Raw genomic sequence first — 19,350 nt, 5'->3', positions numbered from 1 at the left:
GATGGTATGATTATAAATCATTAAAATCATTTAAAAAATATATAGACGATTAAAAGATTTATATAAGCATCTGTAAAAAATCACTCTCACTAATTAGATGTCATGCAACAAAAAATAAACTTCACTAATCTGGAGAGAAGATCTCAAAGAAAGAGCAAACTCTAGTGCCTTTGTTCAAACTTCTTTCTTTGCCTATTTATGATATATATATAACTGATGTCATGTCATTATGACTAGTAGATTAAGCATCTTCTGACTAAACTCAGAACTGGTGAGTTTTGATTGTGAGACCCGCAATGGCCATGTGAGACTCTAAGTGAAACTCTGTCCCTAATGAGCTAATGTACTTGAAATTATGGGATGTCCAAAATAATCAGATATGTAAATTAATATATAACACACATTTGTGATCAGTTCTTAATTAGAAATGCAATCTATATTAAATAATCACTAGACAATTAGAGTTGATGGTAACACTTTACAATAACAGTACATGAATTATCATGCATTAATACCTGAATTAGTAATTTCTTGACTATGAACTAATGATTAGTTATGACATGCATTAATCAGGAACTAATAAAGAACTAACGTAACTACGACATGAGTCATATGAATTACTGCATGAATGCAGTACTGCAGCACCACCTTAATTACATGTTAGTTCCTACAGGTTAGTTAATAAGTAATTAATGTCGAGTTAACAATTATGTGCCCCCCCAAGTAAAGTCATGACATAATGATACATTACATGTAATGAATTCATGTTACTTTATAAGTAGTTAATAATGAGTTATGTAAAATAATAATCATTTTGGATATACTGGTGCAAAATAAGGCACAATATTGCTAACTTACTTAGCATTAAGTTATATGAATTCATGACTTGTTAATGTATCATTATGTCATGACTTTACTTGGGGGGGCACATAAGTGTTATTTACTCATAAAGTAACATGAATTCATGACTTGTTAATGTATCATTATGTCACAACTTAATGACTAGCCCTAACCTAACCCTGACATCTTAAAAAAGCTATCAATTTCACATGTTTTATAAGCTCATCTAAATAAGATTTGTGGTGCCTTTTGGTGGTTTGTAAAGAAGTAGAAGAGCAGAGGTCCTGTTGCTGCATTTGGATGGAGAAGGAACTGAACGGTAGGAGGAAAGTTGACTTTTTGAAGGGGCAACTGTGGCCCAAAGAAAGCAAGAACACAAGACAAACATCTGATTTCACTGCATTATGATGATATAATGACAGTAAACCGATCCATAACATAACCAAAGCGATAACCAGCTTCTCCAGCTTCTAACACTGATTTTAAATTGGAAAATTGCATCTGCTTAATGAATGCTTTGTTTTAGGATGGCAGCAGTAGAATCACTCAAAACAGGATGAGACAATTGTTTTTATATTATGAATGCATCATCGTGTGTTGGATGAGTTAGCTGAAATGTAAAGTTTGCAAGAATCATTCACTGATGTTTGTGACAGCTGCATTTGACAAATTTATGAACAATTTTGCACTGTGCCATCTTTCTTCTAGAACATGTTTGATTTAATTTACCACAAATTGTTAATTAATACATTAACTAACATATAGGAACTAACATGTAATTAAGGTGGTGCTGCAGTACTGCATTCATGCAGTAATTCATATGACTCATGTGGTAGTTACGTTAGTTCTTTATTAGTTCTTGATTAATACTTGTCTTAACTATTCATTAGTTCATAGTCAAGAAATTACTAATTCAGGTATTAGTACATGATAATTCATGTACTGTTATTGTAAAGTGTTACCGAGTTGATTTGATCACTTGAGAGTTTGAGAAGAAGCACAGAACTAAAATCAAATTGAAATTTTATAAATTGCATGAACTTTGCAGAAGTGCACATAAAAGACCAACATGCATTACACCTTCATCGGTGCCATTGAATTCTGCCTTTGGGCCAATGAGTGGTCCTTACAATCACAATAATAAATAGTGCTAAACAACACCTAACAAGGAACAAAAGAAACCTCAGGACATAGTGGCTGTATCCGAAATCGCCCCCTATACCCTCAAATAGGGCACTATTTGAGGGGACAGCCATTTTAAGTGGTTTTCGAAACCATAGTGGACGTTCCCGAGTGCACTCATTCAATCCCACAATGCACCCCAAAATGAGTGTACAATCGATGTACACTCAACAGCTAGAGATAACCCATAATGCACTGTGAGAGTCGCGTGCCGACTGAATTCCCGCGTCTCACCAGATGATGGCGCCCACAGCTGAATCATCCATCCGTTCATTTTACAACGCGCTGGTCCATGGCGTAATACAGCGTACAACACAGGTACAAATTCGTTGTAAATTGATTATTAAATTGTCTAACCAGGGTTTATACATAAATTCCTTGACATAGTTCAAGATAAATCCTTTAATCTTACTACTCGAACTGTCCCTTTTAAATGATTGTTAAACAGTAAGCAATACTATGCAAAAACGGCAGTCCTTCCGGAATTCACTCACTCGTTTTCATTCACTCCTTCAAGTGGACTGTACGAGTGGACTAATGTAGGGAATAGTGAACAGGGTATAAAGGGCGATTTCAGATACAGCCACAGACAAGAGAAGAGCAATCAAGTAGAACAGAAACAGGTGTGTGGGATTAATTAAAAAATGAGGAAACTAAATACAGGTAAGACAAATGGAAACTGAGAGAAAATAAAACCAACACAGAATGCACGTGACAGATGTACAATTGGAAGTGTAAACTAAATTAAATACTGCATGATACACATGTCCTTTCATGCAGATCATGTTCATTAGAACATGAAACTATGCTGCATTGTTAATGGGAAAATATACTGTACAACATCACAGCTATACATCAGTTGTATAAATGTGTTTGACTCACTTTGGCAGATGACTCCAGCATCTTCATGGTGCCCACAGTCATATGTTCCCCATCCTCCTGAGGAACAAGTTTTCAGTGTAGATTCTCCTCCATGGCACTGGACATCATCCAACCATATTTGTCCAGAACCTTGTCCAAAATATGCAAAACTCTTTGCCTCTATAACAGTCCCACAGCCCACTTCTCTGCACACCACTGCTGCGTCTGTCGAATCCCACCAATCATCACACACTGTTCCCCATATTCCATTGTGGAGAACCTCCACTCTCCCAGAACAGAGGTCAGATCCATTCACCAACCTGACAGCTATCAATCACAAACAATGTAAAGATAGAAGAACATGTCATTTGTATTTTGCTTGTTTGTTTGTTTGTATTTTTGATGAGATAACAAAGTAGTAAATATAGCTGCATAGAACAATGATGGGCTCAAGCCCCAGTGGCATCAGCAAAATGTTGCACAGTGAACACATGCATTCAACTCTCTTACAGTCTGGTTGTTGAGTCACAGCTATAAAAGGCTACTCTAGGATATCAACAGTGTGAAACACATACAAACTGAGAGAGGGTATGATATATAAATGTCTATTAATAATCAATATAATTTAACTGATTCTAATGATTTATAAGCATTTGTAAAATAATCACTCTCAGAAATAGATGCCATGCAACAAAACAATGAACCTCATTAATCTGCAGTAGAGATCCCAAAGAAAGAGCAACCAACACCACCTTGCCGAAACTTCTCTCCTTGCTTATGACCCCCTCCCCTTCTTTACTCTCACTCTTCTCCCTCATTAAGCAGGTTTGTATTCTACATATGATATATATTTTGAATCTATTGCTTTCCTGTTTCATGTTTGGTGTCATTTTAAGTGTATCAGTGCAACTGGTAAAATGGTCTCAATTTCACAGCAGTCATTCATATTATAAAGCATTTTGAAGAATTCTGTTGTTCTAATTCTGTTCAGTCTCTGGAGCTCTACATCCAGAAAACCATGTTACATTTTATTCATCATCAGCTTATGTTAAATGAAGAGATAAAAATTGTCACCAAAACAGACTTGGATGAAAAGAAGTGCAGCATCACACTCACCTGTAGATGTAGAACTGATAGACGTTGTGGAGGTGACTGGCTGCAGAGGAGCTGAAACAATAACAGATGGATCAGATGAAGAAGCAGACTCAGATCCTAAATTACTGTGCTCCTCATGAACATACTTGTGAAAAAGAAATTTTGCATATAAAAAAATAAGATTTATCATGTAGACCATAGACGTGACTGTGCTTTTCTTTGTTGTTCTGCAGGGAATAAATAATACAATAGATTTTTCCAAAACAAAACAAAATGATTACCAACATTTTGTTCAATAAAATCACAAATATTTTGCCAAAATAGTTTTACAAAAGGGCAATGCCAAAATAAATGTTTCAGGGCAAGATAACTGGAGCAACTAAAATCAACATACATTTTTAATTTTACCAAATAATATTTTTGCTGGGTAAATCCTGTGTATAATTTTGAATGATACTTCCTTAACCCTTTTTGTAATTACAGTAAATTTTGATTAGGATTTAACCAAACCTTTCTTCCAAACAATATTGTCTGTCAATTGATTCCAATATGAATAAACATAAGGCTTACAAAAAACAAAATAATAATAATAATAATAATAATAATAATAATAAAACTCTTGTTAAACTGTTGTGTGATGTTTATTCTCAAGTCTTGAGACATTTTGTGAGATTTTTCAGGTTTACAATCGGGACTCTGGTTGAAAATCTGTTGGTGTGTAGTGTGCTGTCTTTGTCAAATCGTGGCAAACCATACACTATTGGAGCCAAATGGTTTAATCTAGGATTTTTTCACCTCATGTTTGTGGTCTTTCATATTTTGAAGATCTTATAAGATTTAAAAAAAAATGTTAGTTTGTACCCAGCCTTAGACAAACTAGTAAATAATGTGTGAAGCAGGTAATGCTGTTTGTTGAGTTGTTTAATTCTCCTCTGCTGAGATCTTCAGAGATTTCATGCGTTTTATTTCTGTTGATTTCATCTGAGGCTGTTACTAAGTCAGTTGTAGTTGTGTTTCTGTCTCTTCTTTTTTTTCTGTTTCTCTTTCCTTCAGTAATTCAGTTTGTTAACATTATCAGATCAACTCTGTTTCAGTGTTAAATTAACATTCTGTATTGTGGGATAACACTGGAAACTGTATAACACTCTAAACAGTGTGAATAGATTTAACAATATATATTTTGTATTGCATTCCTTTTAACTGGTTAAGAATAGCACATTTATAGCTGTGTTAAGAAGAATAACACACTGGTTGTGTTCAAATTTAATTAACACAAAATGTGTTGTCCTTAACTAGACACACAGATGTGTTAAGATATAACACAGGTTGTGTTGTTTTTAACACGTCTGCTTTTTTAACACACTAATGTGTCATAAATTATACAGGAGTTGCATAAATGTGTTTGACTCACCTTGGCAGATGACTCCAGCATCTTTATGGTGCCCACAGTCATGTGATCCCCGTCCTCTTGACGAACAGTTTTTCAGTGTAGATTCTCCCCCATGGCACTGGACATCATCCAACCATATTTGTCCAGAACCTTGTCCAAAATAAGCAGAACTCTTTGCCTCTATAACAGTCCCACAGCCCAGTTCTCTGCACACCACTGCTGCGTCTGTCGAATCCCACCAATCATCACACACTGTTCCCCATATTCCATTGTGGAGAACCTCCACTCTTCCAGAACAGGGGTCAGATCCATTCACCAGCCTGACAGCTATTAATCATAAACAATATAAAGATAGAAGAACATGTCAATTGTTTTTTGCTTGTTTGTTTGTTTGTTTTTCTGATGAGAAAACAAAGTAGTAAATATAGCTACAAGCAGTGATGATGGGCCCATGCCCAGGTGTGATCAGCAAAACAGTGCACAGCGGGCACATGCATTTAACTATTTGGGACTCTGTTTTTTGAGTCAGAGCTATGAAAGGACTATTCTAGATTATCAACAGTGTGAAAAAGATACACACACACAGATGGTATAATATATAAATATTTTAATCATCTATATGTTTCAATGATTTTAATGATTTATAAGCATTTGTAAAATAATCACTATCACAAATAGATGCCATGCAACTAGGGTTGGGTATCGTTTGAATTCTTTGAATTCTAGGAATTCTTATCGATTCCTAATTCCAATTAGATCCAAAAAATCCATTAAAAAAAAACTTTTGAGTCAAAAATTTAATGTCAAACATATTTATTTTGTCTTTTGCATATGATTTTACCAAAAAAAAAAACACAGAACAAAGCAACTAGAGTAATATAAATCTTAAACATTAAATTGTTAAAGACAAGTAATAAAATGGGAACAAACAAATCAATTAGCAACAGCATAAATAAATAAAACCGAACAAATTTCAGGTACAGAAATTGAAATCAAAAGTTTAAAAACACAGCATAGTTTTCATAAATAAAATATTCATTAAACCTCATTCAATTTATGAAAGATATTCAGTCAGTTAATGATTCTTTTGTTCTTTGATTAACATTAATGAGAGGCAGCACATTTATTAGACAGCTGTCTCTTTAATACTGAACACAGATCTAAAAATACTGTTACACATGCGTTTTCTTTCTCATCTGTTTACGTTCACTCAAGACACAAAACGCTGTGTTTATGAGGATAGGCTGATGTACTTCATGCACAGGGGTCAATAAATGTGAAAGAGAAGTCAGATCCGGGCCGGAACAACCTTTTCTGCAGTGGAAATCCACGGACGCAGTTTTGAAAACCTGCATCAGGACCGCTGTTCTCTATGCTCGCACTTCAGATGTGTGCGCAAGTTTTTTGCCTTCCTGCACTTCTTAAATAGTTTAAAAATCACATTAAAATCCAAACACAGGAATCATTAAGCAGAATCAAAATGCACGTCATATCGAACACCCGGTCATTGGAAATTTGGAACTGGTTCTAAAATGGAACCGGTTCTCGATACCAAACCCTACATGCAACAAAAAAATAAACTTCACCAATCTAGAGAGAAGATCTCAAAGAAAGAGCAAACGCCTATGCCTTGCTCAAACTTCTCTCCTTGCCTATGACCGCCAAATTTATTTCTGAACTGGATTCTTATACATTTTCACCTGACAAATAAACTGTTATGCTTGATTTAATTTAAACTCTTTTAAAATCATTTTGACTAGTAGATTAAGCATCCTCTGACTATACTCACAACTGGCGAGTTTGTGATCATGAAACCTGCAATGGCCATGTAGGAGCGGTATTGGGTCCCTAATTAACGAGTACTTGAAAGTAAATCTAAATTAGTATATTAAAAAAAATTGTGATCCGTTTTTAATTAGAAATACAGTCTAAATTTAATGATACCTTCACAATTGTAGTTGATTTGATCACTTGAGAATTTGGGATTAAGCATGCCCTGGTGAAAAAAAACAGCTAAAACCAGCCGGCTGTTTTTAGAGAGGTTTTGACCACTTGGTCAGGCTGGTCTTAGCTAGTCAGGCTGGGAAAACACCAGACATTTTGGGAGAATTTGGTGAACTTCGCATTATCAATGTCCTTCATCAATATAGTTGGATTCTGTATTTGGGCCATTGAGCCCACAGCTATACATCAGTTATATAAATTTGTTTGACTCACTTTGGCAGATGACTCCAGCATCTTCATGGTGCCGACAGTCATGTGATCCCCATCCTCCGGACGAACAATTTTTCAGTGTAAATTCTCCCTCATGGCACTGGACATCATCCAACCATATTTGTCCAGAACCTTGGCCAAAATAAGCAGAACTCTTTGCCTCTATAACAGTCCCACAGCCCAGTTCTCTGCACACCACTGCTGCGTCTGTCGAATCCCACCAATCATCACACACTGTTCCCCATATTCCATTGTGGAGAACCTCCACTCTTCCAGAACAGGGGTCAGATCCATTCACAAGCCGGACAGCTATTAATCACAAACAATAAAAAAAAATGGAAAAAACATTTTATTAGATTTTTTTGCCATTTTGGTGAGATAACAAAGTAGTAAATATAGCTGCAAGCAGCAATAAGGGGCCCAAGCCCCAGTGGCATCAGCAAAATATTGCACAGTGAGCACATGCATTTAACTGACTGTCTGGTTATTGAGTCACAGCTATGAAAGAGCTACTTTAGAATATCAACAGTGTGAAACACATACACACAGAGAGTGTTTGACATATAAATGTCTATTAATAATCTATGTAATTCAATTGATTTTATTGATTTAAAAGCATTTTTAAATAATCACTCTCACAAAATAGAGGCCATGCAACAAAACAATAAACCTCACTAATCTGCAGTAGAGATCCCAAAGAAAGAGCAAGAGACACCACTTTGTCCAAACGTCTACCCTTCTGTCCTCTCACTCTTCTCCCTCACTAAGCTCAAGTAAGAAGGTCTGTATTCCACATATGATCTATCTTTTGAATCTATTGCTTTCCTGTTTCAGGTTTGGTGTCATTTTAAATGTATCAGTGCAACTGGTAAACTTTTCTCAATTTCACAGCAGTCATTCATATCATAAAGCATTTTGAAGTATTCTAATTCTATTCAGTCTCAGTCTCTTTTTTTCAACTTATTAAATTGAATTAGTTTTAACATGCAAACAACCACTGAATCAATGTAAAAAATAATAATGAATAAATAGTTGATTTGTGAATCTTTTGCATACACTATTAGTGTTGAAATGTTTTTGTTGTGATCAGCATTTGCTTTAGTTGGACTCTTGACTCTTTGTACTCTAATGTTGGATTTCCATTATCTTTTGTAATAACGTACTAAAATACATTGGTTAAGGCAATGAAAGCTAAGATCCACTGGGATCAGATGATACTGTATATTGACTGTAATCATTGTGAGCTTCTTTAAATAAGTGTGTTTGGTTTTATATGTTTGTTTATAATGTGAGATACTACAATGGGACATTTAAGCAGTGGCTTATTGAAACTTCAACAGTTTTACAGCATTAATAGCGGGTGATATTAATTTAATGTCATTAAGATTGACAAATCAACTATTTTTTGACATTGATTCAATGGTTGCTTGCATGTTAAAACTTATTCCATTTAATTTAATAAGTTGAAACAATTTAATTTAATAAGTTGAAACAGAAAATATTGTAAAATCAAATAAACTTAAAGCAATTCAACACTAGGCAAGATTTAAAGTCGTGAGTTGAAATGATTTGTGCCTTTAACCCCTTAAGCTCTGCGGCTATTTGGGGGATTTCCGCCTGCATTTGGCCTACCTAAATTCAAATGGTTCCCCTATACACATACAATGGAGGAAATTTAAAAAAAATGGTTTCATTGTATAGAAAACCATTTAAACTACATAATATCAGTGTAATTCTTTATAAATAACATTATATAGGTTTCAAAAACTACAATAAAAACTAAAAAAATCATAGGCGCTTTTTGATTTTTTTTTTTTTTTCAAAAGTTTTTTTTTTTTGAAAGTCTGTAACTCAGGATTTAGGTGTCTCAGTTCTTTGCAAATTGTTTTGTTTGATTCCACTAGGTCTCAGGATATACCAGAAAAAAGATTTTTTCATATAACAGTTTCTAATTGAAAGTTATTGAATTATGACCGAAGGGAGTCACATTGCCCCTTTTACCCCTATTTCCCCACTTTTTCCCCCCTAAAAGTATACTTCTGTTTCTTAGCAAAAACCGGTTTTATAAAGCATATTACCCCTTAGAATACTATTTTACTATGTACCATAGCACTTTTCATGATTATTGACTGAATTATGTTTCATTTTTATGTTTGCCTGTGTATTTACTGAAACACCTACTGTACTTTACTGTCAATATTCAATATACACTCAATACATAGCTTAGCAGATTGTTTTGGTGTCCTTTACGTTTCAAAGTAATTATAGGAATAAAACAAACCTGAATAGAAGCACTGTAATACTTATAGACGCGCTTATGAGCCGCGGATCCTCTGCTCTCCATGGAAACGGCCCGTTATTTATTCATTTAGCGTCTATTTTGGATAATGGCGACCGCTATATTCCTCTGAGACATTAGGTGCGTTCGAGCTCATGCTGCGCTGCGCAGACCGATCGGCGAGATTAGCCGAAAGCAGTCGGGGAGGAGCTGAAAACGGAGCCGTCAAGTCGGACAAGTTGGAGATCTCGTTGCTCTCTCAAACATGGCAGATCACGTGGCGTTTGCCTACTTTATTGCAGATGAATTGGAAGCTATAGAAATACCTTTTTTGTTGGAAGAAATGCAGCACATGCAAGTGAAGCAGCAACTACAGATTTCAGCATCAATCAGTGTTGACCACATTACATTAAATGTCTGTGACATTTTAGTTATTCCATAAAAATATTACTTAAATACGCAGCTGAATACTATAAGTGGTCTGTATGAAAAAAGTACAATAACAAAGTATGCATAAATCCAATATAAAGAATTTAAGGGAATAAAATGTACTGCAGTCAAAAGATCGTAAACTATTTACGAAATAACATGCAAATTGATTTGTTATGCACGAAACACGCGTGATCATCGTCATGTGGTGAATGTGGCCAATCATGAGAAGCTGTGACGTCATCACAGCCTGGCGCAGTCCCTTCTGAAATGTTGCGCTGGCTGAGCAAGCCGGCTGTTCTCGAAACGCTCTCGCGTTACTTTGATGCCACACGTGAACGTCACGTGGCGTCGGCGCCGGTTCAAGTCGGACAAAATTTCTAACCGGCATGCACTACTTCAAGTCAGCCGCCGATCGGTCTGCGCAGCGCTGCATGAAGTCGAACGCACCTATTATATCTTCTGTCTAAGAGTCCAAAACTACATATCCCACAATTCCCCGCACCGTCGAAGCATCTTGTGTGACCCGGAACCTCTCCATGACACCTCTTCTTCTGCGTGCTGGTGATGCGTCTGTGTCATCGTTCACAGCTCTGTTCAGCACAGCACGCGGCCGGAGGCTGTAACCTGATCTACTGAGACGCTCTGAGTGCAGCCGTAGACACAGCGGTTCAGAGCGCACATACATAAGCGCGCCAGTGGTTGGAAAAAGCGCGTCTGGCACAACAACGGATTTCTCAGCAATGAAGCAACGCAGAAACGTGAGAATGGTCTCGTTTGAAAGAAGATATCTAATCTAAAAGATAAAATGGAGTTGTGGCTATTTGTGGCTATTTGCGGCTAACTGAAGCAGTAGAATATGGAGGAAATTTATAGAATGTCATTTTTCTCTTGAGGTAATATTCTGACATCGCGATTCGATTGAAGATTATTTGATCTGTGTTTGTCACACAATAAAATGATTTATATGGTCACAATCTTGAGAAAGAGAGCTTTCTTGTGATATATGACTTGTCTGTTTTGAGAAAAATATAAGAAATACACATTCTTTGTAATAATTCTTCATAATCGTTAGGCGGAAATTTGTGTGTGGAACTACATAAATTCTAAGCATAATTTTACTACTTTATGAATCATAAAATTAAAAGTTATGGTATTCCTCGTAAAGAGTAGACTCTAATGAGACCATATTTGGGCTGATACTATATGAGGAAGGTCGTGTAAATGAAGCAGCAACATTTTGAAACCGGTGGGTCTGCAGAGTTTAAGAGGATAAAGAGTTTAATAAAAAGTAATTTGTTGTATGTTGAATTCAATCATGTGTTCATATTATGTTTGTGTTATTCAAATTAAAGTTTGCAAAAAAAAAAAAAAAAAAAAGTTGTCTAACTTTACCATGACTGCACGATAGTCCCACAACATGTCTGTCATGTTCATGTCTGATCAGAGCCATAACCATCATAGTCATTAAGGGGGGGCTAATCCCACCAATTAGAAATCACTAAAAAAAATTTAAAATATGGTCAATTTGAGAGAGAGGGATAATAAAAGTCCTGGGTCAGCGTTTACAAGTTTCTTTGCTCCTGGATGTGTGAGCTGGGGGATCTCCGATATAAACATGTGTTTCAGTAAGCAGCACATTAATATAGAACAGTAACTAAAGGCTCCAATCGACACCTGTATAGGTTTGTGTTTTGATAGATGATGTATGATAACATGTAACTGTATAGTAGACCATTTGCCTGTCCTGTCATGGCTATGTCTGCCATATCATAGTCTCGCATAGCCAGACCTTCAGACTGACGGCTGAAGGTCTGGAATCCATGGAGGCTTTCATTGGCCAAGGCCCACCCATAAGGCTGTTTGACCGACATGTCAAACAAACAATCACAGTTCGTTTCATTCAGTGTAACGTTTCGGGGTGTGGAAATGTCCCAACATCAACAGACTGGCATGCAACAAGTCAGTCATTGAGATAACCAGCATTGAAAGTTAAAGAAGAAGAGGGAGAGTACAAGCAGTATCAGTCAGTGTATAAAAGTGTATAACAAAAATGGCATCTACATAAGAACCTCTTAGCAAAACAAAGTAAATCAGTCAGCGCTTTGTTTCCCAGCAGACCGAATAAAACGCGACACTCGCGTCTCCCGGAAATCCAATCACATTCAACTAATCAGATGACGACTTTGGTACTCCTGAAGTGTTTCCAGTTAAGTGTACCATATGCATCAGATGTTTAGCCAACGTTTCGTGGGCGTGACGTCTAAGGCTGAGACTAGCCATGTCATGATCACAAAGGCTGCCTCTGAACTCTTTCTGTCATGTCATGACCATTAAGGTCGTCCCTAAACTCTCTGCCTGTTTTGTTGTGCTAGCTCCACCTTGATGGACTTCAGCTATGCTTTGGAGTTCCTCAGCTCGATTTGCTTCAGCTTAAACTTCTGGTCTAAAGTTTCTTCTGCTCTTGCAAGGTGTTGTGCTACAGTCACTTGCCCTGCATCGGTGGTCTACAAAAACCTAATACCAGTAAATTATGTCTAAGGACAATGTTCCCAGAAACTAGGTCATGGGTTCTCAACTCTGGCCCTCGAGGCCCAATTTTCCTCAGAGTTAGGTCTAGCCCTAATCAAACACACCTGAACAAGCTAATATTATGACTAAAATTATGTATAACTATTATTAATATAGCTGCAAGCAGCAATTACTGGGCCAAGCACTCAAAAGTGAAAATGAGGAGCTAAGGATGGCAGGAACAGGAGACCAACTGCAACAATAAGTAAAAGGAAGCAATATTAATACAATTTTAGTCGAAAAAGACAGATAAATAATGTAGATGTAACGTATCTGGTCTTCCCTGTCGTCATGAACTCTTGCACCACACTTCATGGACTACAATCCCCATAAAACACTGCACTAATCTCTGCATTCACCTGTTCCTTATTTCCCACTGATCTGATTGCTGCAACACCTGTTTCACATTTACTGACTGCATTTAAGCCACTCTCACACACAGCCACCTGGCGAAGTCTTATTGTTCCAATGGTCATAATTCTAAGCGTGTTTCTCTGTGTTGGATTTTCTGTGTATGACTCTGGACTGTGTACCCCGTGATTGATTCCTGCTGCCTGCCATTTGCGACCACTGCTGGATTATTGAACTGTTTCCCGGATTACCTACGTTGTTCCTGTTTTCTGGTGATTATTCTGCCTGTTGACTATTCTAATAAAGCCTTGCAATTGGATCCGCACGTCTCTGACTCCTCCCCTGTGACAGAAGACTTCGCCAACTAAGGATCCAGCGGCTTTATGGTGTCATCCGGTTCCAGCATGAATCCAATGGTACAGATCATGCTGCTCAAGCAAGGTGAGCGGACTATCGAGGATTTTGTTATGGACTTCATTGAATTGGCAAATCTGTCGTCGATGGATGAGATGTGCCTCATGATTTTTTTTTTCGTGGAGGACTCTCGGAGCCATTGGCTTCCAACATACCAAATTTTGAACCTGACTGGACTCTGCATCACTACATGGATCTGGCTCTTTTGTTGTGTGGCTCTCCATTTACTGTGGGTGAGGTTGAGCCACAGCACAAGATGGCTACCATTCCTGAGCCTGCTGCAGAGTTTCCGCCGCCAGAGCGCCCTCCAGTGACTGCGCCGCCAGAGCGCCCTCCAGTGACTGCGCCGCCAGAGCGCCCTCCAGTGACTGCGCCGCCAGAGCGCCCTCCAGTGACCGCTCGCTCAGAGCCTGCTCTTCCAGAGTCTCCGCTGGAGACGCCCAGCCCTCCTAAATCTCCGCTGGGGTCGTCCAGTTCTCCAGAGCCCGCTCCTCAAGAGCGTCGTCCAGAGCCCGCTTCACAAGAGCGTCGTCCAGAGCCCGCTTCACAAGAGCGTCCTCCAGAGCCCGCTCCTCAAGAGCGTCGTCCAGAGCCCGCTTCACAAGAGCGACGTCCAGAGCCCGCTCCTCAAGACAGCCTTCCAGAGCCTCTGCTGGTTCCGCCCAGCCTTCCAGAGACTCCGCTGGTTCCGCCCAGCCTTCCAGAGACTCCGCTGGTTCAGCCCTGCCTTCCAGAGACTCCGCTGGTTCCGCCCAGCCTTCCAGACACTCCAATGGTTCCGCCCAGCCTTCCAGAGACTCCGCTGGTTCCGCCCAGCCTTCCAGAGACTCCGCTGGTTCCATCCAGTCGTCCTGAGATTCCTGTCTGCCCGGTTCTGGTCACGGAGCTCATGCATGGACTGTTCCCACCCACCCTCCCTGCTGCTCCAGTCCCGCCACCTCTGTCTCCTGACAGACCCTCTGCTCACCCACATCCCACCTTCGGCGCAGAGGACTTGCCGTGGGACTGCCAGTCTCCATCGGTGTCCAGACTGAAGGACCCCTTACCATCACCTCCAGTCTCAGAGTCCTGGACTCCACGTCGGCCCTCCGACCCTGCGGCTCCACCCCGGCTCTGTGCTCCCTCGTCTCCGTTGTCGGCCGTCGGCCCAACAGCTCCTCCGGGCTCCATCGTCTCTCCGGCTCCGCCCCGGTCAGTCGTCACCCCACCTTCGCCTCTGGACTCTACTCCTCCGGCTGCGCCTCGTCACTCTGTCCTGCCGGCTCTGTGGACCTCCTCCCTCCCGTGGGCACAGCCTCGATCCTCTGTCACTCCGGCTCCGCTGCGTACCTCCGGACCTCCATCTCCGCCGGGGTCGCCAGAGCCTTGGGTTCCGCCTTGGCCCTCCGGACCTCTGTGTCGCCCAGGACCATCGACTCTCCGGTTCCGCCTCGGGCTCCACCAGCTCTACCTCCGTCGGTCGGCCCCATGCAGGAGCCAACCCTTCCTCCTCCATGGCTTCTCCCTCCGTCGGCTCCGCCTCATTTCGTGGTTCCAGTACCACTACATGGACCTGGCCCTCCATCCCTCCCCCTGTTCCGCCTCCGCTCCACCACCCTCAAGATGGTTAAGGTGGTTAGAGCGTCTGGAAGCCGCTCCTTGCGGAGGGGCTATGTAACGTATCTGGTCTTCCCTGTCGTCATGAACTCTTGCACCACACTTCATGGACTACAATCCCCATAAGACACTGCACTAATCTCTGCATTCACCTGTTCCTCATTTCCCACTGATCTGATTGCTGCAACACCTGTTTCACATTTACTGACTGCATTTAAGCCACTCTCACACACAGCCACCTGGCGAAGTCTTATTGTTCCAATGGTCATAATTCTAAGCGTGTTTCTCTGTGTTGGATTTTCTGTGTATGACTCTGGACTGTGTACCCCGTGATTGATTCCTGCTGCCTGCCATTTGCGACCACTGCTGGATTATTGAACTGTTTCCCGGATTACCTACGTTGTTCCTGTTTTCTGGTGATTATTCTGCCTGTTGACTATTCTAATAAAGCCTTGCAATTGGATCCGCACGTCTCTGACTCCCCCCTGTGACAGTAGAACGCCTACTGATATGATTTAATGGCTTATTATCAAATTGATGTGGTGTGTTTAGTGTGAGGAGACAAAGACACACAAAGTTTGGTGTCTTTATGTCAAAGCTTTACAGAGATAAAGCCTCAGAATCATTTTGCCAACAAGTCGAAAATTTGTAGAGGCGCTGTATGAAAACGGGTTTATCTATCAACATGAAATTCATAACATTTTGTCAGCACAGTCTGAAGATGATTTTATTAAATTTTGGTGAAAGTCAGACAAACCATCTAGGACGAGTTCGAAAAAGTAGGTTTTCAACATAAATCAAAATGACGGATAGGAAGTTTGACCAAATCTATGTAGTTGGCATGCCCCACGGAATATTTTGAGACCACTTTCATTACAATAGGCTAATGCAATCTACAGTTATTAGCATTTTTGGACATTTCAAATTTGAAAATTTACAAAATTTGGTGCAAACATCTCAAAGCTTTGCAGAGATGCAGCTTCAGACGCACTTTGGCATGTTTTCAGCAAATTTGTTGATGCGTTAAATGAACAGTGGTTTTGAATATCAACACAAAATCCATAACTTTTTGTCAGCATGGTCGGATGAGGATCTGAGTCAAATTTGGGAAAATTCAGACTAACGGTCTAGGAGGAGTTCGAAAAAGTAGGTTATTCAAAAAGGCGGACAGGAAGTTAGGTAATTGGTATCAATGTTCTCAGCCTCACCCAAGGAATATTTTGAGATCAATTTGTTTACAATTAGCCATTTTGCACACAAGTTATTAGCATTTTTCTAAATTTCTTTATAACTTTTGACCAGAAGGTGATGCTGTCACCAAACTGTTTGAGCACTGTCAGGGCTTGGTGTTGAAGACACATACCGAGTTTCGTAACGATATGTCAATGCGTTTGGAAAATATAGCATTTTATGACAAAATTCTAAATGGCTGACGCCCAAAATGGCTGACATGGGAAAATTGGATATGGTTAGACTCTGTATGCTCCTCCAAATCTAACGAAGCCAGTTTTGAGTTCTCAACCATTGAGAAGTTATAAGCGAAAATAGCCCATTTTCATATCTCCTGACCACTACTCCTGACCACTAGGTGGCACTTTAATTTTATAAAAACCGTGCAAAAATGGATGTGAGGCCATATCTCCACATTGGTTTGTCGTATTGAGACTCAGATTCAGACGCTGAATTATTGTTATTAATAAATATACTACATAATTATGGAGGAGCATCTTTTGAAAGCCACATTTAGTATTCACCTGCAGAAGTGGAACTGGTAGATGTTGTGGACGGGACTATCAGTATATGACATGTAACATTTACAAGATGAAAGCAGATACCAAATAAGATTTAGATGAACGACATGAGTTTTAGCATTTCGATAATCACAATCTAGTTTAACATCATCCTCACTTTTAGAAGCAGAACTGGTAGATGTTTGTGAAGTGACTGCCGGTAAATGGCGAAATAAAAATTTATGTAATTAGTGCAGAGGCAAGAACATTTTCTTTGCTCAGGCCATCTACCATATATGAAACCACGAACTCAAGCAAGTTAAAAGCCCCCACTGTGCAAAAAATAATTATAATAAACTGCCTAACTGTGTGTGTGAGCATGTTAAGCAAAAAAAAAAAAAAAAAAAAAAATTTCTATTTAGGATTCTGTTTTATTATTTGCAAACAATAGCACACATGCATGAGTTAATAAAACTAGCAAATAGACACTGCAACAGTTTGAACTGAAACAGCCTTAAAAGATCATATAGTAATTAAAGAGTCACAGTGTGCTACATTACCAGTTGAGATGGTCGCTGGTGTGATGGATGCAGAGCTGGTGTTAACATCTGAAAGTTCGGATGAAAAGTGATTAATGAAGAGAAACACAAACATCATGAATGTTTATAAAGAGTGTAAATATAATTACCTGCACAGTATGCTGACCAGTACTCAGTTGGACGAACAAGCTCATAGACATAATAATTGCCTGGACATGCTTTGACTTTAATTGGGTAAGATCCATTATAGCAGCAGTCACTATTCCAGTGACCGCAGACATCTCGAGTGACGACTCCATCCTCAACTTTTGGGTGTACACCACGAATCCACAGCGCGACATGAGTCCCGCAGCTATATATTGTAATACAGGTCTCTGGGATATGAGCACTTGTACCTTTAATAAAGAGACGATACCAGCCGCTCCAATTGACATTAGTATCAGACTTGTGATATTCATGAATGCCATGTGTATTATTGATGGCTCTCCATGGTTCGTCCAAAACAGTGTGGTTGTAGCAGGGGTCAGAAAAATTAGCTATAATGAAACAGTTAAAGAAATGAACATGTCTTGAATATAATATACAAATTAACATTACTAGCAGCTGTTCACATACAGAATGTATTATATCCTTCAGAGATGTCTAAAAATATTACTGCAATTACCAGAAACATGAAGTTGGTTTCTCAAGATATATATTCTTTCAGGCCCAAACGGACAGAAGCAAAACATACCAATCTAAAGATCTACATTGTGAGCATCATATTCATCTGACAAAAAAAAATAAGCCATAGAGACATAGTATGTTACATTACCAGTTGCGGTGGTCACTGGTGTGACGGATGTAGAGCTGGTGTCATCTCTGTAAACATCTGAAAGTTTGTATAGTATGTATAATAATTAATGAAGAGAATAACAAATATGATGAATGAAAGAACTCATGTGAATATAATCACCTGCACAGTATGCTGCATTGCAGACAGTTGGTCTAACCAACTCGTAGACATAATAATTGTCTGGACAGGCTTTGACTTTAATGGGAAAAGACCCATAATAGCAGCAGTAATTGACAGCTTGACCACAGACATCTCGAGTGACGACTCCATCCATTACTGTTGGGTGTCTACCACGAATCCACAGCGGGATATCAGTGCCACAGCGATACTGAGCGACACACATGTCTGGGATCTGACCGGTCACTCCATTAATGAAGAGACGAAACCAGCCGCTCCAGGTGACAGACCTGTCACAATTTCTGACTGAAGCATTTGTATTATTGGTTAGTCTCCATGGATTGTCCAGGACAGTGTAGTTGTAGCAGGGATCAGGCAGAGTAGCTGTAATGAAAATAATAATAATAATAATAATAATAATAATAATAATAATAATAATAATAATAATAATAATAATAGGGAATAGATGACTCTTATTTGACAGATACAGAGGTCAAGTCATTTAGAAAAACATTGATGATAATCTCTTGCAGTCAACAATCAACATTAAACGCAGCAATGGAGACAATCAGACTAACCCAGCACGCTGTCCCTAGCTCTATCTATCACTGGATCACTGACATTCTGACAGACAGACAGGCAGCAGCTAGCGAGACATGGCAAAATTCACATCCAACACCTGCATAATCGGCACTGCTGCACCCCAGGGATGCATGTTCTCCACACTGCATTTATCCCTGTACATCAACGACTGCACTACAAAAGACACCTCTCTGTCATGTTCTTAAACTTTGTTGATGACACCACAGTCATCTACCTCATCTTGGATGGTGATGAGTCCACACACACAAGGGAGGTTGTGCTGTATGGAGCAGTCATAACAATCTGGAGCTCAACACGTTCAAAAC

General features: G+C 39.3%; 2 protein-coding genes across 2 annotated transcripts in view; both read right to left on the bottom strand.

The window, feature by feature from the left end:
• Nucleotides 1–19,350, bottom strand: part of LOC141337013 (adhesion G protein-coupled receptor E3-like) — a 41,694-nt gene that overhangs the window by 19,019 nt on the left and 3,325 nt on the right. The gene's annotated exons all lie outside the window — the stretch shown is intronic.
• LOC141336230 (scavenger receptor cysteine-rich domain-containing protein DMBT1-like) overlaps nt 1–19,350 on the bottom strand; it is a 30,443-nt gene that overhangs the window by 10,114 nt on the left and 979 nt on the right. Inside the window, exons 3-7 of the mRNA XM_073841785.1 lie at nt 10,836–11,085; nt 7,586–7,891; nt 5,390–5,695; nt 4,000–4,050; nt 2,905–3,210 (exon numbers count right to left, since the gene is read on the bottom strand). Of these exons, the coding sequence (XP_073697886.1) occupies nt 2,905–3,210; nt 4,000–4,050; nt 5,390–5,695; nt 7,586–7,891; nt 10,836–11,085 (1,219 nt within the window). The remainder of the gene's footprint in view (nt 1–2,904; nt 3,211–3,999; nt 4,051–5,389; nt 5,696–7,585; nt 7,892–10,835; nt 11,086–19,350) is intronic.

Source organism: Garra rufa, chromosome 6 (assembly GCF_049309525.1).
Source record: "Garra rufa chromosome 6, GarRuf1.0, whole genome shotgun sequence".
In the NCBI taxonomy this organism is placed as follows: domain Eukaryota; kingdom Metazoa; phylum Chordata; class Actinopteri; order Cypriniformes; family Cyprinidae; genus Garra; species Garra rufa.
This window is presented reverse-complemented; position numbering and strand designations above follow the sequence as displayed.